Source organism: Drosophila simulans, chromosome 2R (assembly GCF_016746395.2).
Source record: "Drosophila simulans strain w501 chromosome 2R, Prin_Dsim_3.1, whole genome shotgun sequence".
Lineage (NCBI taxonomy): Eukaryota > Metazoa > Arthropoda > Insecta > Diptera > Drosophilidae > Drosophila > Drosophila simulans.
Window position 1 is genome coordinate 17129905 of NC_052521.2, and position 23593 is coordinate 17153497.

At 45.3% G+C, this 23593-nt stretch overlaps 1 protein-coding gene across 4 annotated transcripts; it reads left to right on the forward strand.

Annotated features, from left to right (window-relative positions):
- The first annotated feature begins 16327 nt into the window (after positions 1-16327).
- Positions 16328-21877, forward strand: LOC6735326 (organic cation transporter protein). Of its 4 annotated transcripts, none has more exons than XM_016168532.3 (4): positions 16328-16417; positions 19414-19819; positions 20028-20171; positions 20234-21877. In XM_016168532.3, the coding sequence occupies exons 2-4, from the start codon at positions 19425-19427 to the stop codon at positions 21201-21203; spliced, it is 1509 nt and encodes a 502-aa protein (XP_016028672.1). In that variant the 5' UTR covers positions 16328-16417; positions 19414-19424; the 3' UTR covers positions 21204-21877. The 4 variants fall into 4 exon arrangements, with proteins under 4 accessions (XP_016028672.1, XP_016028673.1, XP_039147540.1 ...); XM_016168533.3 differs by lacking the exon at positions 16328-16417 and adding an exon at positions 18124-18352; XM_039291606.2 differs by lacking the exon at positions 16328-16417 and adding an exon at positions 19047-19321.
- The last annotated feature ends 1716 nt before the right edge of the window (positions 21878-23593 follow it).

Genomic DNA, 23593 nt, shown 5'->3' on the forward strand with positions numbered 1-23593 from the left:
GGCTTAAAAACCAGGCTCTGATTTCTATAAATCAACCGTCACTACGCAAACTGTCAAGACAACGGAAAACTTTCCATTTTCCGGCGCTGGCGGCGGCAGCTTTTGTTTGTAAACGCAGCAAACCTAACGATAAATCAAAGTCCAGATCGCCAGGCAGATCAAAAGCCAGAAAGCGATCCGCAGGCCATGAACACCGAACCGAAGGAATCCCAGAAATCCAAGCAATATTGTCAAACCTCAGGCGACCTGTTCGCCCGACTAACGAACTGAGTGCTGTTCGTTCATTAACGCCATTAAACCAGTTTTGACATTTTAATTAAGAATGCGCAACATTGCGTATGCGCATTCTAATCTGCCAGCCAAGGTCAGGATCATAGATCATAGGCGAACGCTTATCGCCGTCTACAAGCTGATGCAGAACAGCAGCAGCAACAGGAACCCGCTAACAGCGCCATCGCACCACGGCTTATCGGCCATATCGGTCGCCAGCATCTGCATTTGGCCATGTCCTGCGGCGAGCAGTGCGACAAGGCCAAGAAATTTGCATTTACCAGACTGTCGCCCACTTAATTACGCAGCAACGCAACAGTTGCAGTTGCAGTCGCCGGCGTTGCAACAGCATGTTGCACACTAACAAGCCGGTCTTGCAGAAAAGTCTTTTGCCAGAATCCACCAAAGCCGCGGGGAACCCGACAAAAAATATACTAAGGTAAAACATACATAAAATAAGAAGGGCCCATTATTTTAAAATGAGAAAGCCTAAATAATATCAACCATGCAAACTATTAGGTAATTATGTATTAAACAAAGCTTACAAAAGGGTAAAAGGCAAAAGCTGAAATATACTAATTTGACAAAAGAAAATAATCTTAATTTTAAATCCAAATCGACGCCTTTGTTGGGTGCAAGGGAATCGCCGGCATTGTACAACTAGAAATATTTCGCAACAAATTATTCAACACTTTGCATGCACACCCAATGGCTGAGAGGACGGAGGTGACTTGGCGATGAGCATGGACAACATGAGGCGACGGCGACCGGCGACTGGCGACCCTCTGCCCCCCATTCGGCTCGACGCGTCTTGATGCCCACTCTGGAATCCAGATCGGATCGTATGGGATCGCCCAGCTCCCAGTTTACAGCTCCCTTTACCCGTACCCGGATGAGTCCCTGTGGCTATGTCAGCGTCTTGTCTCCGCTGTTTGTCATTTCCTTCGGCTGCGGCTTGTTAAGTGCTGTTGGAATTTGCCATATTGCCACAGTTGCATCCACATGGATGACAGGCAATGCGTTGCGATGCAAGTCGGTTGCTGGTTGGGGCAAACGTAAATCATGCCAATTTAAATGAGAGCAACCTGCGTTTTGACACTTGTCGTTGTCATGGACCCCAAATGTGGCCTCCGTTTGATTGCCACTCCGTGATCCGCAGACTGCATGACGTCGTGAACATCGCCGACATCTTCAGGACCATCCCCAAGCTACACAAAAAAAAAGTCTTTAACCAGAGGGATAATTTCTTAATTGTTGTTAGCTAGCAACTTACTTAGATGGTTTTAGGCAGCATGCAGTAACGCTCTGTATACAACTAGCTGCATACGAATGCATCCAAGATTAGTAGAGAAAACTATACAATTTTTTCCAGCGTACAATAAGTCCCCATCATTGTCACCGGAAATGTTTCACTTGTCGTCGGACAGGCAGCTGCATTAATCAGCTTGCATTTATGGCCCGCTGATTGAGTAATGTCTGAAATCCCACTCCACCGACACCCACGATCACAGCGATCTGAGTCCTCGTCATTAAAATGTTATCGCTTTTTTAATTTAGGACTGAGAGTGGTCACCGAGATGCATACCTTGGGTTTTACCACGGCTAAATATCTGTTGCAACATTGTTGAGGTAATTTACATCTGCGTGAAAGGATGAGGCTTGAGACAAAGTAAGAAGATTTAAGAACTTCCCTAAGGCAACCGCAAAGATTTTTAGTACTTGCACGTTGTTGTTAAATTAAATATAAATATACAATTATCCTTGAACGTCTCTGTTCACCGATAAATCTCAGCAATCTCTAAATTAAATGCAAATCACGTGGTTTTCACTCCACTTCTCCACCCCAGACACAACCAAAGGGATCTGGATTCCAGAGTTGAAGTCCAGATATCCACTTGCATCTCGAGTGGATTTCGCAGTTCATCTGATTGGTGGGCTGCTGAATGCTAAGTTGACGCTTTGATCTTGTCTTGAGCGTAAATCTGGTGATGCGCTTTGGAGATTAAATGCCATTTGTGCGGCTATGGGATGACCATGTTTGTCTCCGATGTTTCTGGATTCCAGTGCACACTGCACTGGGCAAATTAAGTAGGGATGCAGTTCCAGCAGAGACAACAACACGGCACCTGTTCATTAAACGAGGGGGAAATTATAGTGCGCCGAGTGCAGTAAACAAATGTAATCGACATCCTGTGTAGGCCACAAAGGATGCCGCCGGCCATCGATGAGTGGGAGGGGCAGCGGCTGAGGGCCGAAGGATGGGAAAGGGCGCCTTCATGGCTAACAAAAGGAAAGACATCGACTCGCACACAAGCGCCGCTCGGCTGAAATGAACTGGAACCGAAAGACAAACAGGAAAAGCGAACCGCGGAGTCCTCGGCCGCGGCACAGCACACAAAACAAATAATAAACACAAGCATTTTTGATTTAGCATGAAATTTAAATGACCCGCCGCACAGATACACAAATACAGGAATACTGAGATACTAAAATCCAGGGGATGCAGATGGAGGAGCTGCAGCTCAAGACTTCACTTTGCGTTTTATTGTCAGGGCGCGCAAATATTGTCAAAAGACTTTCGAGCATACTCAAACCATTCCACTCAACAAAATCTAGGTACAGTATTGCTACAAGTTATTGCATATTTTTTTAACGTTTTTTTTTATAAGCAAGAGGTATAATTAAAATTTATATTTAATATTATTCCATAAACGAACTTATTTCCACTTTTTAAACTCTAAACAGAGGATTTATTAAGTCTTTCCTGCTTAGGACTTGAATTTCTCTAAGCGTAATTTGCCAGACATTACCATTTGCATCTCTCGTTGCAGCGACGGAAGCGCCAGTGTGGAGTAAAAGATGCCGACAAAACAGGAAAAGATGGGCTAAGGGTCTGGACTTCGGTCCCAGATTCCCTGTCCCCTGATTCCCCATTCCGAGACCCTTGTGCCCGGTCCTGTTTTGTTTGCCCCGGCGCTTCGAGTGTCCCCTAGACGGCTCAGAGAGCACTTGTTTGGATTTATATTTCGGTTTGCTTAGGTCCGAGGAGGCGGCCAAAGTGCCAGGCAATCAAAAACAAATTATGAGTGCTACAATTTGCCGGGGAATGCGGATCGTAATGGCATCGAAATGGGTCTAGGAGTGGGTATCTGCCTCCTTATCGCTGGCTTATCAATGTTTATGGGGGCAGCTAATGCACTTGGCGTGCAGTTGCCTTTGGCGTTGGCATTGAACTTTCGCCGTAACGAAGACCAGGCCTAAAACAATGGCCCGAACGGGCATGGCCACACTCCACTGACCCACTTGGCCAATAAGGAAGAGGCAGCTTAATCACGGCTGCAAATCCTATATCAATAATTGACTTGAAAGCAAACAATTTATGATGACCTAAGACCAAACAAAGAGCGAAAAGGGTGCGGTAATCAAAGGAATTGGCCAGGCGAGAGGGCGAGGCGATTGGGCCAAGAGGATAAGGCCAACACAGCGCCATGGCCCAAAAGCGATGACGGGCTAGATGACGACGACGATGATGATGATGCTGATGCCGAGCCGATAATATAAACGATGAACGATAGAGCACGTCGACCCACACAAACTAATGTGAAAGTTGGAGGGGATTTCGATGACTGGCAAAGGATGGATGAAGTCGGAACTGTTGCTGTCTTGCTGTGTTGCTGCAGCGGATGACCTTTGGAGAACCCGTCGTCATCCAGCTCCCAAGTGAAAACATCTCAAGAGCAATAAATGGCAGACGAAGCAGCGGAAAAATTGGAAATTCCAAATGGAAAAGCAAAGCAAATAAATATCTTACGGGCAAACAATATTGGCGGGGCTAAAACAAAGGCCAACTGGGTCACCAAGTCAAGGACCAGTCAGCCAGTCAGTCAGTCAATGTGCCAGTCCTGAGGGAATTGACCAAGCCAATACCGAATCGGTACAAGGAAAATCAGCTAGAATCATGAACAGTAGCAAATAAGTGCATGCATTTTTGAACCGCAAATCAACGTAATGATGACTCTGCCCCTTCCATTCGCTTCTCAATTTCTCGACTTTCTGACAACGCAGCTTGAGACGTCTAACCAACTTGTACTTGCGTTCCATCATCATTTTGTAGTCGAGTTGGAGCTGGTTTCCTTTTCAGCTGACTCACTTATGTAATAGCTAAATTGGCATCGACGTATATATTAAAAGGGGGGACATGGGCGAAGATTTGGGTTTCAGGGCAAGGCTGGCTGCTAATATGATTACTCCTTAACCGGAAATATTTCAAGAGTATCGGCGGGGTTGGCAGAATTGCACGGTCATTACTATTAGCACAGAACTCGAGAGGCTGTTAGGATAACGAAAAATGCCCCATACCTAGCAATGGTAAAGTAAACATTTTCATTTTGTCGGATTTATGAAAGCTATTGATACAAACTATAGCTCTATAAACGATCCAGTAGCTTATCTTACAGTACGTTTAACGATCGAAAAACCTACTATAGAACTTAAATTTGAAAGAGCCACGAGTAGGACGCAATGGCAAGATATTGAACTCATTACCCGTTGCCGACATGGCATCCTCCCGCAACACCACCCGTACCGTCTGGCCAATATCTTTTGTTATCCGAGTGCCAAACTGCTAAGTCCACATTAATTACGTGTATCTTCAAACAATATACGAGATGCGGTGCCAAGACACAGTGCCCAATCCGAATCCCCAAGACCCAAAGGGGCCAACATGGCTAATCAGGTCCGTAGCTGTTTGGCATTGTTCACTGTACCGTTCGCTCGGTCGGTCTGACATCATTAAGACCACATATCCACGTATCTACGACGGATCCACATCCACATCCACTCGACGCAGTGGCCAACTAATAACCGCCGACGATGAGAATGCGAATGAGAGCGAGGAGTGGATGCACTGAAAATATTTCCAATCGGAATCTTTCATGGCTTTGAACAAAGCGAGGGTCTCAATAAAAATTGTAATATCAATGATTCTGTTTGCTCCCCCCAGTCGGATACTAATCATTTTGCTTTTTTAAAAGCTGTTATTTAGAACTACTGAATTTTCTCTCCGTGTACCAGGTCGATGAGACGTCCGACGCATAGCGCCACTTAAACGAAGACGCTGTGCGTCAAGCAGCGCCGCAGAGTCCGGCGGGAGAGCCCAAAGCCGACGGACATTGAGCCTGCGGTCGGGGAACGCAGGATGCCATAGACGGCGGGAAGGAAAGGGGCGAATGGGGACTCTCGACTCTGGCTGCTTGTAAGCTGTCAAACTCGGAAATTTGCAATGACAGCAAACATTGCCAGGGCGCAGATAAGCGGCGAAATGAACGCTGCACAAACTAAAAACTCATTGTCAGGCGCTGTCTGTTTGCCAGCCGACCAAGCGATCCAAACCGCTTTGGGGGTGCGTTGCTGCATAATAAACTGCTGGCCAGGAGGCGGGAATCCTGCATCGGGGCATCGGGCACCAGCGGACCGGCGGACTGGGGGCCACAGGGAACAATAGGGCGCCAGTCAAGCTGCTGCTTTGGCGGCAAGAGACTGCAAAGAAACAATAAACACACGAAAATAATGTAATGAGTTGCAGCGAATGGAGGACAAGTGCAGCTTGGTCGCTCTATGGAGGTACAGTGGGCACCTATTGGGAAATAATTTAGAAAAATAACTATATAAATGTTTTATGTTCCAATTTCAAATATATTAAAAGATAATAATCAACGATATATAATATATATAATAATATATATATATAATATAATATCACGAGCTGAGTACCCAGATCTTCTATATAAGATTCAAGCCACATTCCTCATCATTTACTCCACTGTTGCTGATAAAACCGTAGCTTCTTCACTTCAACTAAAGAGCATATTAAATTCATTTTTAAGCGAGTCCCGTGAGAAACTCGCCAAGTGGGCGCGTCTCCAGTGGGCCGTTGAAATCGGGGGATATTATTGGGGATAGGGGAACTCTTCCATAATTGATGCGCCATGCATTACTAGACAAAACTGTCTGCAGCTGAGGCAGAAGAGGAGTGACATCAAAAGGGTTCTTCCCCATCTCTGAACTTGGCCCGGTCATCTTCTGTGGCCATCGGTACTGCCCGCATCTTTGCTTCTGATTAATTAAGAATTATTTTAATTAACGTAATAAATTTGCGGCCAGCAGGCAGCAGAAATGTGAGGCCATATAACTCTTTCCCCGTTTCAACTCTGCCTGCTCTTTTTTCTGGCCTGCTGGTTGATTTCTGGTTGCATGTGCCCGTCGAACGCAGCCCGAAAATGTGCGAAAATTTATGTTGCTTGCGATTTTGGCGACGACTTGTTTGCAACTTGTTGGCCATGTTCGATGCGCGATTTTGGCCAAGCCTCCGATGCAATGCGATGCGATGCGTGTTTGTCTGGCAAGTGGGTCAGAGTCACAGTCCACAGCAGGGGCAGAGCCAAAGTCAAAGTCAAAGTCAGAGTAGGAGCCAAATTCAGAGGGAGAGTCGCTGAGTGCTGGCCTCTGCCGAATTTCAATTAAATGCACATAAATTAAAAATTAGTAATAACTCGGGAACGCGCGGACCCCAAACAAAACGATGCCAAGCACGCAAAGCCATAAAAAAGGAGGAACACACTGAGAGAAAATTGGAATTAATTCATTCTTTCGCAAAATGTATATGAAAGCTAATCGATTATTAAAAACGTCTTCAGAAAGTTGCGGCTATATTGTGAAGGGTATGCACAACTAAGGTTTTGATTTTAATTTAAAATGGAAATTACCTGTAACGAACTTTTTTCCCGTGCAGCAGCAGCTGTCGCCCGCATAGTTTGCGATGCGGATACGGATGCGTTTACGGTCCAGGACGTGACCCGTTACCCGTTCCCGGTCTCCCAACCCCAGTTCCTGCTCCCGATCCCCCCTGAAACCTGTCGTTAAAAATCTGTGGGCCAGCCAGGCAGTCTCGGGCAGCCTATTAATTAGCCAAACTCAACACCTGCTGTGCGGCAAGCAAATTAACCTGACAGCTGGGAAGAGAGGCGTCCCGACCGAAACTGGGAAACTGGGGATTTAAATTGGACGAACGTATCCAACGGATCCGGATCCCTTTGCCCGATTGGGCTGTGAATTGGAAAATAATTGTGCGACGACCATTAAATTACCATGCCCGGATGGATTGGGCCCACGTTCCGACAATTAAGACATTATAAATAAACAAAGAGCAAATAGTTATTAACTAATAACTGGCACGCGGCGGTGGGCCGATGTGTTGGCCATAAAAGTTTTCCCCATTTTCCCCTTGATAGAGCGAGCCAATGAAATATTTATGCGCCGGCCACCTGTCAATGGGTCAGGGGTCAAGGCTCAAGGTTGTCAATGAACTCGCTTCTGCTAACTGCTACGGGGTTGCGGTAAATGACTAAATGGTATACCGAAATAAATCAGCCCAAATATAGACCGTGATTTCACGTTTCTATGCTAGTTGCTTGCCAAAGCGATTAGTAATTATTAATTGTGGAAAGCATTTCCGATTTGGGCGGAATCGAATGGCCAAAGGGGTACATTATGTTAGGGAATTAAACGGCAGCAAATTGTCTGAGCACCCCCAACCCATCTTAATGAGAATGGTTCAGTGCACCCGATTCAGTACGCCTACCCCGCACCCTGAAAACCCCAACCCAACCCCAAGCCAACCCATTCCAGCACCCAACTTTCACACACACCTGTGCGCTTTCTCAGACCCAATCCACGAGGCTTAATGTTGTGACAGACAACCGCGTAACAACAATGGCACACCAAACACCTTTGCCGACACACACTCGGGTGCCAAACAACTTCCACACCATTTACAGTTCATTGAATTTGCCCGATAAATACGCATAATTTGTATACATTTTATGCGAAACATAGAGGCTCGGGACCCCGTGATTTGCTGCATTCTGCTCCACTGAGTCCTGTGCGCAGGACCCCCAGTGTCAGCCGACTGATACTGACACCCAACCTTTGGCGAAAGGACGAGCGGAACAGCGGCCCATAATTACAATTTGAAATAAGCAGACTGTTAACCAACACCCACAGACATAGGGGCCAAAAGGCAAAAGGAGCGAAGGCTCTCCACGTCGCCGCCATCATCCACCTACGGAGAAACATCAAAAACTTTTGTACATTAAATCAAGCATCCTTCGCCATTTGTTGCTATTAACGTCAGCTACAGTGGAACATCTGTGAAGGAGTCTTTGGCATATGCAGAAATCAAGGCAGTTGTTTTATGATCGCCTAACTATTGAAAATAACTTTCCAAATATTTTCCAAGAAAAAATACTTATCTCTGTAGCTTGTTAATTAGCCCTAGAGAGCCTAACAAAATTCTTATAAAAATAAGGTGTCACACATTATTGTGAATTCGTTGAGATTGGTAAGAATGTCCTTTTCGGTCTCCTTAGCGAAGCTTCCCTGTGTCTTTCTCGCCCGCCTACATTTCGTTCTCTTTGTGCGCCGCTGCTGATTTTCCGTTAATTTCCGCAGCGCGGCAATCGTTGACTTTTCAACGGGAGCGTCAGACTCACGGGAGGGCCATTAGCGGGCGCCAGGGGGTGGGCGGTCGCTCGAGTGGGTGGCCTTTGTAAGGGCTCACATGCTAATTCGCACACCCACTCGTATCCGTTGGGGAGTTAGAGTTCGAGAGGTTAGCCCCCATTGTTATCCCTGCGTCGAAGTCGTTGATTTTTCGCATTTCAGCCTTTTGCACACTTCCTCTCCGTGCATTTTCCCACTTTTCCGCTTACCCATTTTTTGCGCTTTCCCTCGTGAATGCGCGTGAGTGAGTAATTTTTGTTTACACTTTTGTAAATAAAGATTTATGTTGCACGGGGACGCCACCGAGCTCGGCACGTGGCACCTTGTCGATAATAAACCCAGAGCAGTTTATTTACGCAAATTGATTAGTTCGATTATGTTCGACAACACGGCGCAGATAGAAGTGGCTTACGATCCTAGCCCCAAAAAGACATTAAAAACCATCGCCATAAGAGGCGATAAGACCGAGGCAATGGAAAACTGGTGCCAGGAATAAGCTCCATATAAGTAAAAACTGGGTCGTGCATATAAAGATGTTCGATATGGCGCTTTAAGGACATATTTAGTCATACTTCGTTGGCATTATTCCCTTAACATTGCAAATAAAAAGAATCTTTTAACAGAGTACGTAGAACAAGAAAGAGTTGTGCTTCTAAATTATTTGAAAAAACTATAGGCGGTCCGTCAAATGTGATTAATTGGTCGCTTGCACTTAGCTTCCTTTATAATGCAGATGCTATTTGTGATCCGGTTTAGTATCAAACCCATCTCCAAGGCCTCGGATCATTAAAAGTTTTCGCTAAGCGAATGCACTACACAGTTTTTCACGGCATTGTTCCCGCTGCTCTGCTTCCTGGCACTTGGCAGGCGAGTGGAAAACTTTTCCACCAACTACAACAACGGGCAAAGGTCAGAAAATGGCTAAGGGGACGCGGCGGGGGGAGCGCAAAGATGGAGCAAGTGTAAAAGAAATAAACGGACTTAAAATAGGAAAAGTCAACATGAGCTGGGCCATTGCGTGTCCGGGGACAGGACGTTTGCCCAGGACTAACTTATTTTATGCCGGTCCAGGGCGTGGACAATGATAATGCGAGCAAGCGAGACGGTGCAGGAGGTGTGAGCGAGAGGGGAGCTGAGATGGGGCAAACACAAAGATGAGATTTGTTCTTCTCCGGGGGCACAAAAGCGGAACGGCGCTCAAAATGACTGACACGGCTAGCTGGTCACATGGTCAAGAGCGTGAAGCGAGCCATGGCTATAAAGCACACACATAGAGATCCAGGACAAAAGGCAAAATGAATCACACTGAAAGTAACTGAGGGCAATTTGGGAGTCCAAAATTAAACTTATCCTTCGACTATCAAAAAATGGTGGATAATAATAGTTATTAGGTCCCAAACTGCCAAGTTCCAGGAAATTTCCTTTCTTTAAGAATGTGTAATTTATTTTTGATATATAAAACAACAGTGGATATATACAATTTGTTAAATTAAGATAAATACTGTAAAGAACAAATTTATTACATAGGTGCGCAAAAGAGTGTTCTGACTTTTTCACTGCATCCGTCCAAAATGAAATTCCGTAGAACATTTTGTATCTTGCTTAGTTGTTTTAAACTTTATTGTTTACGCTAGTGATCAGGACGATGGCTCCTCTTTTGGCCGCCTTCTTCCGCTCCCGCTGCCACCAACTTGGCCATGCCATTGTGTGGCTCTAAAACATAAACGGAAGCGATTTATGGTGCAAACACAATGAACGAGCCAGCAACAAACAACCACTAGGAGCAGAAGAAGATGATGACGCACAACAACAAACACATACAAAGGACACGGGGCCCGGTCACATCAACAATTTGTGTAGTGTTGACCAGCAAAGTCCTGCATCCTCGTGGCAGCTCATAAAAAAATCGCTCGAGAAGAAAAAACTCACACACTCCGGCCAACTCAAACAAACGGTCGGGCCAACTCAAGTTGGCGTCTAGGAATTCCGCTAGCCCAAACAAAAGTTAAGCGCAAAGGAGCCAAACAATGAACTGGGCGAAAAATCAACAAATTAGAAAATGGTCGGGGCTCTAAGAACAAGAAATTCTTTTAATTTCTTGTGTTCGCCTAATCAAAATTTTGATTTATTTTTTCTAAAAAATGCATTATTACTACTTAGGTTTATACTGTATGTTTTTTTTCTAATTTTTAAAAAAATAAAATAAGCCCTATTTTGGGGACTAATTTTTTTCTTCTAAGGCTTAGCTAAAAATTACATTACACTTTAACCAGCAAATTTATTGTATAATACAAATTGCTTAGATATTCTGGTCTCCCAAAAATCTTGTAAATTTCCGAATAAATTGTTGGCCAAATTCCTTGGGAATTTACGCTGAAAATCCTCCGAGTTCCCAGCTCCAATCGTTTGGGGTCCCAGATCCGATTCCATTGTCCGCTGGCCGCAACTAAAGTGCTTGTCACTGGTCACGGCCCGGAAGTATCTTTATTTCAGCTTTGTTTGCACTTGCACACACACACTTGGCAGGACACTTTCGGTACACAGATACTGTCACACATACACTCGCGCAGGACGGAAAGGAAGTCCAAGTGTTATTATCCTGCTTAGCCATAATACGTTGTTAAAATGTTGAGACTTTGTCATTTGCTGGGCCATACTAAAAATCACAAGAAATTGAAAAATGCCTGCGACCCGAGGGAAAGCTACATATATTTTTAGCGGGGCGATGGAGGTCCTGGCAAGGGTCGTGGCAAAAAGATGCCACGGCAACCGGGCGAGCTGAGAGCAGAGGGGGCTAAAAGAGGAGTCTTGCCAAGAGATTCCTGTGGGAATCGTTGACAGGCGCGTGGCCATTTTGTCTTTGCGCCTCGAAGGGGACTTTATTAAATTTTCAGCACAGGAAATGCTTTGAGTACTTTGCCGCCGCCTTTGATTTCGATTCGCCGCCATTTTTGGAAGCCATTGCCATTTCCGCTTCACCGTTTTGCATATTTCCCGTGTAAACCGAGTCAGGCCCACAGGTGAAAAGGTAAGGTAGGCTTACGGGCGCCGCATAACAATTAAGTTCATTAAATTTCAATTAATTCCATTAATTGAAGCAGAAATATGCGTTTCATTTGATTTGTTTTGATAGGCCGTCAAGCACGCCGAATATTTTAGATGAATTTCTTTTCTCTTCCTTCTTGCCTTCTTTTACTTGCAATTAATTACGTCAGCCAAACCACAATTAAAATTAATTTGCCCGTCTAGAGGAAAGTATCTTCGGCCAAAGGCAGGAGCACCGGAAGCTGGAAAATGCTGCAAAAGTCCGAGTTCGGCATCCGCATGTCTGGCAATAAAAATTCTCAGCGTAATTAAAATCAAAGGATTTCGCATTTAACAATTTATGTACGCTATAATTTTTGGGGCGGCAGTAGACACTGCGAACTGGCTCGTAAATTTCCCCCTTCCCACGACGACTGCCGCCCGCTGAAAATCGCTTTATGGTCGTTAATTTGTTGGCCATGGCAACGGCGGGGGAGGGGTCGAATGGGGGCAGGGACAGGACTCCATTGTGTGTGTGTGCAAATGATTTGTTTCCTTGGCGCCTGTTTGAAAACAAAGGCTGCTGACTGACCAGACAACGACAACGGGACACTGGCCAAAATGCCGGACTGCAATGCACGTGACTGCATGCCACACATGCCGCAAGGACATGTGCGGGAATATCCCTACGCCACCGACGCGCTACAGCCCAGCCACGCCCCTTTGGGAGAAGCCACTGCATTTCATCGCTAATTTAAGTTAATGGTCATTGTTGTAAATTACATTAATTTTAATGCGATTTCGCACACACGCATGCACCGGAAGTGCTCCCAATCTGCTCCCTGCTCCATCCCCATTTCTTCTGCCTTTCCCCGGGGAAAGGCTTTTAAGTGTGTGATTGTTTGGCCATTGCACTTTTATGTAATTACCGCACTAACAAATTACATCAAGTGTCACAAATGAATGCATTTATGATGTGCATTTTAAAATCCCGCAGCCACCGAAAAGGAGGATAGTTAGAGTGCCGGCATCCAGGAGCCGTAAAATCTCACCAAGTGGCCCTGTTAAGTATGCTAAAGTGCACTGCTCGCTGTGTGCGCGTAATTAAAATGCATTTTGCCCGAACAAGGGATTAAATCATTGTTGGGCACTTTGCCATCCGTGCACTGTACCGCTCTCCGCCATTTTCTTGTCAGAGGAGCACCTATTTATGGAAAACAGAAAAGCTGCAAACAATTATCGCCCTGTAGAGAGATTTCATTTGGAACAGCAAATAAGTTTATAAGATGCATGAATTCATTATTATATACTATTAAAGCGTTTTACTGTACTCAATAAATATAAATTAATTTGTTATAACACCTCTGACTTTATCTTAAATAACTGGATTCATAATATAAATATAATTAGAAGTCACTTAAGTTTGCCCAAAATACATCTGTTGTTACTTTAAGATATGTGTTGTTTAATTTCTCACATAAAACTTAAATTTCTGCTTAAAAACGGCGAAAAGAACTCCTTTGCTGAGACCAACAATAGGCCTTGGCACTTGAACTGGTTTCTTTGTTGCAAGCGGACATGTATGTAGGTACACTTTTCGCTACACAAAACCAAAGAGAGGTGGGGCCCGCACTCACGTATGGGAAAAAGTGGCAAGCGTTTTGGGGCCATTCAAAATATTTGGCTGCATTTGCATAAAGTTCTGCTGCAGCTCCAAAGCAAAGGCAGTGCAAAAATGTCAGGTGCAAAATGGGCAGCCACAGCAAACGCGGCGTATACGCAATGCAGAGTGTGCCGAGCAGCAGCAGCAGCGAAAACAAACTGGAGAGTAAACAAGGCTGTGAAGTTGCACACTCGGGGCTGCAGCATACAGCATGCAGTATGCAGCATATAGGGCCGGCTACCGGGGGAATCGGGATTCGAGGGATCCATAAACTGAACGACTGATTGAACAGCAAACATGTCGTCCAGTGGCTCAACTCCAGTCCGCTCTCTCATGTAAAACACATGTTGCCCCTTATTTCTTTTGCCATCGGCAATCCCGCCCCCGATATCGGTTGGTGCCCCCTCGTGTCCAGGGCGGAGCCAATTTTAAGCAAATATTATTGTTTGCATTTATGTTTGTGTCTGATATGGCACTGGCGATAATGCACTGAATGCGTTTACGGCCTCAAACCAAGAACACTGATCAACAAGCTGAAGGTTTAGAAAATATCAACGCTTCTCCATTTACAGTTAGAAAAGTACACATTTTTGGTACTTTAAAGTATATTGTTGATTGCTTTAACATGTGAACTTCACCGAACTAGTACAGAACTGCTGTGGAATTTATTTTTGTAGCCGAGTGTTGGGTGGGCTTGCTGATCCTGTTATTTCCGTTGTCCTAGGTCCTGTCCTTATTATTGTTTCTGTTGCTGTAGTAGTGCTTCCTGCTGCCGTGTTGTGTGACTTGAAGCGTGCCACAGAGCGGCATGTAAACACAACCTTAAATTAAAATATGTTTGCTTATGCAGTTTGTAGAGCAAACTGAACGGCAAACTATAACCGATTCCTCCCACCATCCTAGGCATAAATTAAAACTTCGCAACATTCGCACGGAGCCACAGTTTCGCTCGGCAAAAGCTAATTATGCATAAAGCTGCGGCCCTGACAAGGGGTTTATTTACCTTCTGGTCTACTGCCATCCAAGAGGTTGCTGTTGCCACAGCCCCGAGAATCAGTACTCCTGGGTCGGAGGTCGGAGGTCATCGGCGGTCGTGGGTGGTGGTTCGCTGAGCGGTATTATGACAGCTGCCCAGCTGACTGACAGGCTGCGGTGAGAACGGCTGTCGGCGGCGGAAATTAAACGCCTCGATTTGCGTGCCCGTCACGCGTAAATCAGGTAACACAAGGCCCGACGAGGCAACTGGCCATCAAATTCATTAGAGCCGATACCTACATATGTACCTCGAAAAACTAAAAGTTTCTAGGAACACTGAAATAGTAGTCCTACTTCCATATCTAGTAAGCTGGATAAATGGATCTTCATAGGTATCAAGCTCATTAAATATAAATTGTTTAATGGTTAACATAATACTTTTCCTGAAAGTGATTAGTGTATAAATGACTTAAGTGCGATAAAAAAAACTGAATTTAAGTCTTAACGAAGTATTCAACCGATTAAGCAGCAAAGACCTAGTCGGCCTGCAACTAATGATCAGCTCACTCATCAATCTGTGAAGTGTTGGCAGACCGCTCATCATCATCCCCACCAGCTTCTGGGGTTAATCCCTAGCCCCGAAACCACCGAAATGGGCAGCCGCAGTGGATGAGCCGTCCGCTGATTTATGTGACACACATTAGGACGACCGGCTAGTTCGTCCAGTGTAAATTGAAAGGGGCTCGGCAACGAAACTGCAACATATCGCCGCGTTTTATTATGCTTCGAAATTAACAATTTTAGCTGCCCGCAGCGGCAGCCGCATTCCATGTTAATGCACTTTATCGCCCCCGGCCAGGCGAAATTACTCAAAAAACGGCGCACAAATTGCAAACAGGGCGCGCATAAATTAATCGAAGCCTAGGCTAGCGAAATTAAAACATTAATCTGCGCACCCGACCAAGCAGCACAATAATTAATGCTGGCTAAAATTTATTAATTTATTTATAAAGCCAAAAAGGGCGGCTGAAAAGGCACTGAATAAGAGGTGCGAATCGTGGTCCGAATGCGAGTCCTACGGATCCTCAAAAGAAACGAGAACGAGAACGGGAATGGGTATGGGAATGATGGAAGTGCCCAAGTGCCGTCCGACAATAAAAACCAAAGACATCTTCAAATGGCCCGGGATGAAGTGGACAGCCATGAGGCAGCTTCCTTGGCTCTGCTGGACAGTGCGCAGTTTTTAAAAATGTCAGTACGCCCTCTAGGGACAGATTAGCGATTAATCTACGGGGCATGGTCACATGGACGCCCTTCGGACTCCGGACTCCGGACTGCGGACTGCGGTCCCCCTCCTTGCTGGGAGGACGAGGTAACGATTAAAAAATCTCCACATAAAAGACTGAGCACTTAATCAAAGAGGATTTAGAGAAGAGCTAAGGGGCGATTACAGAGGACGGGGTAAAAAGCCAAGGCAACCAGAGCCAAAACCGTTGACGCGGCTCTTTGTTTCTAGCTGCTTCTTCTCACAACGCATACCCTGCAATCTCAGGCTGGGCATTTCAGCAATCTTAGCTAATAAGCTGAAGAAGATGTTGTAGAGGAAGATCCAAAAAGTGTACTAGTATCCATGTTATTAATCATATGGTGTGGCATACTTTTATAATTCTATTGAATGAAACAGGCACTTTATTACTTTCAAACACTTTAATGCATTTCCCTTCACTCAGGTAGCTAATTGCAGTGAGACAGACAGGCAGATGCTCGATAAGTAAACATGCAGTTTAAGGTGTGTTTCTGCTTCAAGGGTGGTTTGGCAATTTTTCCATTTATAAAGTAAGGTGAGTATATTGATTTTTCGCAGTTGGAAGCGAACACTTGGCAGGTGTGAAGTGCTGATCCAGAAAGGAGCTAGTCATAGAACAGGTAAGTTTTCCGCGTGAAATTTCTCTACCTAATATTTATATATTTTCACATTTTTGAGATAATTAATGGGTTCATATGGGAGAGCATTTTCCAGTCGCCATGCTCTCGCATTAATCGCCTTACTTGGATTTTAACTACATATTACAAGCACTTTTATTTCGCTAAGCGTTGCTCATAGTTTTCGGTGCGCTTTTTCATTGCCATGCAGCATCCAGCTCCAGCTCCAGCTCCACCTTCACCTCGATCCCCTCGTGAAAGACCTTAAATAGTGGCAAAGACATCTCACAGACTTGGCGCGCTGCATTTGTCAATTTACTACGAGCTGAAAGGGGCGTGGCCGCGCATAAAAATGATATATGTGAGCGCTGAGTTAGCAATTTTCGTATGAATTGGCAGAGTTGCAGTTGCTGCTGATGCTGCTGCTGCCGCTGCCGTTCGCTTTATGAATTTCTTTATGGCCAACCTATAAAATATTTTGATTGCACCATGGTGTGTTTGGATGAGGGGGCAGTTTGAAATTAAATGCCTGCTGCTTGATTTGCTCGCTGGCCCTCAAGTGGATTCCTCGCAATCCTCGTCCACTCGACCACTGTCCACTTCAGTTCAGTTCAGCTCGGTACTGGCCTGGCCTAGCCTGTCCGGCAATTATGGAAGAAAAACCGCAAAGCGCTCCAAAGCCGGCCCAAAACATTTGTTGGCCTTGCCAAGTGCTTCTCTGTGCAGCGCCAGAAATTTGGCATTTCCCCTGTAATCCTTTTGTGTGCTAATTGGAGCGTTGCCGGGCCATATATATATCCCCTGGAAAATATCTGGCCCAAACAGTCCGGCTGCCGGCCCATTCGGGGCACTGAAATCGGCTTAGAACACTTGTCAGCCCACCAAATGTAAATATTAAACGGGGCCATTTAAATGGATTTAGTTTGGCAAATGCACGGCATATCGGCTGGGCCTTGAAATTTTAGTTTCAGATTTAAATAAGTTACTTAATTATATTAGTTAAAGGTGGAATTCTCAACTTCAAAACAACATGTAACTTATTTGTACATAACATGCAACACATCGTTAAAATTTGCAAATTAAAATTCAATAAAATTTATATTACTTAAACTTTTAAAACTTATCCACGCGTCAGTTAAATGCTTCTGAAGATAATTTATTACCTTCACATATTAACAAGTTGATTTGCACAAAACGGAAAAAGTTTGTATCTATAAGAAACGTTTTGGAACTAAAAAGATTAGTAAAATTAAGCTCAATTATCGTCTTGCCAAATAAGTCAACAATGCGACTCGCTTTATTGATATTTGGATTTCCAATATCATGGGTAAACCAATCATTTTCAAGTTTGATAAACGCGTGCTATACTGATGAACACTGCGTGATTATGTTTGGATTTCATTGTGATCAGCTATCGACTCACGGCGAGACATCTCTATTAATTTATGAAAAAATCACTTCATTTATAACACAGGAGCTACAAGGTAGGCTAAGTTGAATGTGTGCTTAACTGATTATATGATTAACATTTGCCCAAAGGCTTTCTGCAGGTAAACAATATGTACATATTATCTCGCACAAGTTGGCCAGAAGTTCAGGGCATTTGGCATTATTTGTCATATTCGCGACGCTTGTCGAACGCCTCTTATCATCTGGGATTAAAGTACACACGACTTTATCGCCATCTCAGTTGCTTTTCTCATCCGGCGAGACAAGATGAGATTTTTCCGCCATTGATAGTAGAGCGTCGGAGCCCACCAGACGTAGTTCAAAAAGTGCGAGATTGCGAACAGAGTGTTATCAATCAACTTGCTGCGTTATATAACTCGGTCGGTAGACAAGCCCCCGGAAAGTTCCGATTACTAATTACAAATAGAATTGGTTCTGACCTACTTATAACTGTTTTTGTTTTGATCGCCATTTAAATCGGCTCTTTAGGTAAGTGCTTTTTGTCTCACAGGGCCTAAATATATATTATATAAATGAGGTAACATATGTTAATCGCAAAGTGTCGTTGAAATGAGCAGGACAACATTCAAATGTCATGAATGCAGACAATGGGCATTGCTTTAAACAGTGTGCATTTGTTTAGTTCCCAAGTGGGTGCTTTGTGTCTTGCCAGATTTAGCATGTGGCGATCGTATTATAACGCTGCGTTTTGTCAATGGTTATTCCACATTCATTGGCCAGCCAATTTGCATATATAATTTATTTGCAATTGTTGTGACATTTTGCCAGCCACTGACGATTGCGCCAAATGCCTTCGCCAGACAGGTTGTCGTTGCCGTGGGAACTTGTGGCGGAATCTCCGACCAGAAATCTCAGACCTTCGTCTCTCTCTCTCCGGTTCAACTTTCACTGAGGCAGTGCTTCCTTAATTAAGCCATCTTAATGGGTAACTGGGGCTCGTTCGGTTATCTGCGGGCAGACAATGGCTTAATCTGCCAGCTAGATCCCAGCATCATCGGGCCGGGTCCCCGGGCGCACCTTCCTTCAATTAACCAGGCAGCCGACTTCATTTACCTACTTAAAGAGTAAAAGTTTAGCGTCTTAGCCCCAGTCTCTTGGCCTTTTGGGCTGACAAACTGCAGCGGCGCATGGAGGCCGTACTCCTATTTCTATTTCCAAATGCCATTTTGGCGGTGGATCCAAGCGGGCAAGTGCTAATGCCCCCAGCTCCGCCGACTGCTATGTCTTTGAGCTCCAACTTGTCACGCTGCCACAGACTGGAGCTCTCTCTCCGCGGAAACCGGTTCTCTGGTGGCCGGTCGCAAACGAAATCTCCATCTGCCCGGCTTCCATAATTCACGCCAGTCTGCACTGAGCCGCACCGGTCGATATGTCCAATTTGCGCTGAGGCCGGCAAATATTTGAGAAAGTCCACCCACTAAGAAACCAGTCGGCTTGGTAGGCCTCTGCACTGAAAGAAACAAATTTAGAATATTTTACAAACACACAAAAAATACACTTTTTTTTGACTGACAGGCAAAAATCTTTAGTTTTCAGCAACATGGCCGATCGACCGCAGGATCCAAAGGCTCCAAAGCCACTGAAACCCGTCCCCAAGACAGGTGATCCGATAATCTCGCAGATTGGCGACTTCCGGCGCTACCAGTTGTTCTTTTTCTTCATCGTTCTACTGTGCAAATTTGGCACGGGATGGCACACCCTGGGCCACATTTTCCTCGCAGCACCGACGCCGTTATCCTGCAAGACGGAGAACGTCACGGATCCCTGCAGTGACGAATGCTCCGAGACCGAGTTCGACACTAGCGTCTTTAAGTCCACCATTATAACTGAGTGGGATCTCACCTGCGAGAGCAAACGGCTGGCCAGCTTGTCCCAAAGTATCGTCATGCTGGGCATCTTGTTCGGCAGTATTCTGTTTGGCATGTTCGCTGATCGGTGAGTATCTCAAGATTATTAATAAGTTTTCCTATGGTAAACTAAACCTGAAAGCAAGTCGGTAAAAGAGGGCTTTCGCTGTTTTACTAGTTAAACCACTATGTTAACTGGTGGACCATTAGCAAACACCGTTTTATTAGTTTTAAAACAATTTTTCTGTTTTGGAGTTAGTCCGCCTACTATTGAATTTTTCATTGTCAATTCCCAGGTATGGACGACGCCCTGCCTTCCTGACGTGCTGCTTCATGCAACTGATCACTGGCCTCATCGTCTGCGTATCCCCCTACTACTGGTTCTACTGCTTCTTTAGGTTCCTGGTGGCTGTGGCCACGGCGGGAACGATGACCACCAGGTGGGTTTAAAGGCACTGCCTAAGAGATTCCCAGTCATGTAAATAACTTATCCCATCCGCAGTTTCGTCTTGCTGATGGAAATCGTGGGACCCCAAAAGCGCGAAATGGTAGCCATTCTCTACCAAATCCCCTTCAACATCGGCCACGCCTCCCTGGCCCTGTTCGCCTACTTTATTCGAGAATGGCGCTATTTCCAGTTCAGCATCACCATTTTCTCGGTCGTGTTCGTGATCTACATTTGGCTGGTTCCCGAGTCGCCACGCTGGCTCTTTACCACCGGCAAGCTGGACAAGTCCATCAAGATTCTGGAGAAGATCGCCAAGTGTAATAGGGCTCCGACGGAAACGATTCGGCCGGAGATCGAAGCTGCATATGCGGCACTGGCAGCCCGCCAGCCGGTCAAAAAGGGCACCGTCGTGGACCTATTCCGGACACCCTATATGCGGATTAAGACCATATTCATGGCCAACAATTGGCTAGTGGTTTGCATGGTCTACTACGGCACCGCTCAGTATGTCTCCGCGCTGGGCGGCAACATCTTCATCAGCAACGCAATCGCCGCCGGAGTGGGCATTCCAGGCACCTGCCTCTGTGCGATCATGACCAAGTACCTCGGACGCAAGAAGACCCTGCTTCTTTCCAATGGATGCAGTGCTTTGGGCTTGATCCTATTGGCCTGCCTTTCCACTCAGGCAGAGGTTGTGCGTGTGACCTGCGCCACCATTGGACTTTTTGGAGCATCAATCACCTTTCCGAATGTCTACTTGTACGGCGGAGAGCTCTTTCCCACTGTTGTGCGTTCCAGTGGAGTTGGTCTCTGCTCGATGGTCGGACGAATAGGCTCCATTGTGGCCCCGCTCATCGTCGATCTGGCTGCATACGGTCTGTGGGTGGCGCCCCTCATCTTTGGAATTTTCTCCATTCTGGCAATGCTTGGCACAATTTTCTTGCCGGAGACACGAGGAACTCCACTGCCGGAAACACTGGAGGACGGAGAGACATTCGGGCGTAAAAATAAGACTCAGGCATAGAGCTTTTCTCCCAGTGTTGCATCGGTGTAGCAAGGCGAAAATTTAAAATTTTCGAGCCCAGCTAAACTCCTATTGCCTGGGCTCTAAAATTATTAAATTTCGACTTAAGTTGAGATTTATACGATGCGATATGTCAGTCACCGAAAAGCTAAACTGCCGTTCGTGCCGCAAACAAAAGGCGAAAAGCAAAAAAAAAATTGAAAAATCTAGCGAATGCAAAAGGTAATTACCGCGGAGTAACTTCCACTTCGTGATTATTAAAACTGGGTTAGCAGTCTGAATCCAGTCTCAATCGTAGCTGTTCTCCAACTGCCTTAATGTCGAGGTGCAAAGCAGCCAAAAAGCTAACTGGCAAACCCGCCAAGTGACTGGGAATGCAAACTTCGCATGTGAACCCAATCGATAGCAGCTAAGACCAATGAAATTATATAGTAGAATTCAAGCAGAAGTGGGAACTGTTTCTCCGGACCGAAGTGCATCTCATAAGGTTTCTGTGGGCAAACGCGAGGCTTTCAATCTGGAATATTTGTATCAGCTGTCGCTATAAGTCCGGTAAAATCTGTACCATCAAGGTCGTATGAAACATTTATTCGGTTGTTACGTTAATAGTTTAAGAGCCATGCGATGTAATTTTGAATCGAATAAATTGCATTTTAGCATTTCATTTAATAAAACAACTCTGCAGAATCGATTACACACATCACCGCGAATGACATTCACCGCGTTTCCATTAGGTCGACTCCAGTCGATGCCCATGGCAATTATCGGCAACCATCTCATCACACCATCTCCGCATCCACATCCTCTGGCATCGCGATGGGATGAGATGACCTTGGCCAGGCAAAAACCGGCTGGGGCACCACTCAAGGTTAATATTCATTGTCAACATTGGGTACGCCTCATTTGTATGCGGCTCTTGGCTCGGATCCTCGCTCCTCATTCAACATCCCTTTTCCACGAAGAAAAAAGAGGTGAAAATGTACTTGGTTACAACAGATAAAATTAAAATTAAAGAAAAAATCAAATTAATGTCGTAACAATTCAAACATAAAGAAACAATCATTGATGTAGGATAACGTTTTTATTTGACTTTATGTTGATGTTTTTCAGACCTAATATTAATATTAAATGTTTTCTGTACACACTATCGAAATTTGTTTCCGTGCATCTAGCAATCAGTCGTCGGCACTTGGCAACATAAAGCGGTGCCCAATCCTTCGAAACTGCATCGCCACTCAGCCCGGAGCTGCAGTTGCAATTGCGGATTCGGACTGGGTCCGAAACCGATGTCCAGAATGGGCCAAGTTTTTAGCGTCATCGGCGCTGGCAGGTTGTCATGTCAGCAGTACGCAAACTGTCAGAATTCAAGAGGAGCTCCTAGCTGGATGGTTCCTCGAACCGACTGGCGGTGTCGCATACTTAATCAGCGGCGGCGTGTCTTAGTGATAATTACCGGGCATTTTTGCAGCATTGGTGCTCCCCAAAGCCGCCCGCTGATGCTGTGCGATGTGGCCAAATGAATGGTCAGAGCGGCATCACTGTAGTCGCTCGATGATTATTCATTGCGCCCTGCCTGAGTTCCCGATCCCCCAATGCTCCTCCCACAACGCTCCCATCGACTCGAAGCAATTTGTTGATATTCTGGTAGCCATTAAGGAGCAACAGGCGACAAACAGCGCTGAGGGGAATGCCATAAAAGTTAATTGCCTCAAGTAGCCCCAAAAAGACAAAAGCTCTCCGGCATACTGTGACTTCAAATCGACCCTGGGAGACAAACGGTATAAGATATAATTATTTTATGAAAAGTTTTATATTGCTCAATAGTTGTATAGGTATATCTGCATATAGTAATAAAATCATTAAGTCAATTATCTACGACAACATAAAGTAGACAAAGTTATGAGACGATAACATTCCTAAACAGAATATTTAAAAAAACTGTAAAACGGCCGCGGAAATGACTCATTTTGTTGATAAACAAAGGGTATGCCAACAGCAACAACAGGGTTATAGATTGCCATATTCAGCCATTCAAAAACGCGACACTTGAGCGAAGCTGTAAAGGCAAAACTGCCACTCAAAAATGCAACGAGAGGCAACCTTTTGGCCAACAGCACATGGCAAATTTGCCGGGCCAAAACCGCAGACAGGCAAAAGCGGCAGAAGCAGCAGCACGGAGACAAAACCCATTTAAGTTCAAAGCAAGCCAACCGACAAGACGATCATTATCTGAGCGGCATATCTATTTGCGATTACCGAGGAGAGCTGGCTTGGCTCTCAGCCTGAGTTTCAGTTTTGGCTCGAGATGAGGATGCGGACGAGCAAGAGGATGAAGCTCAAAACTGGCCTGAATCGTGGGAGTTTCGGATCGCAGACTCCAAGGCGGTGTG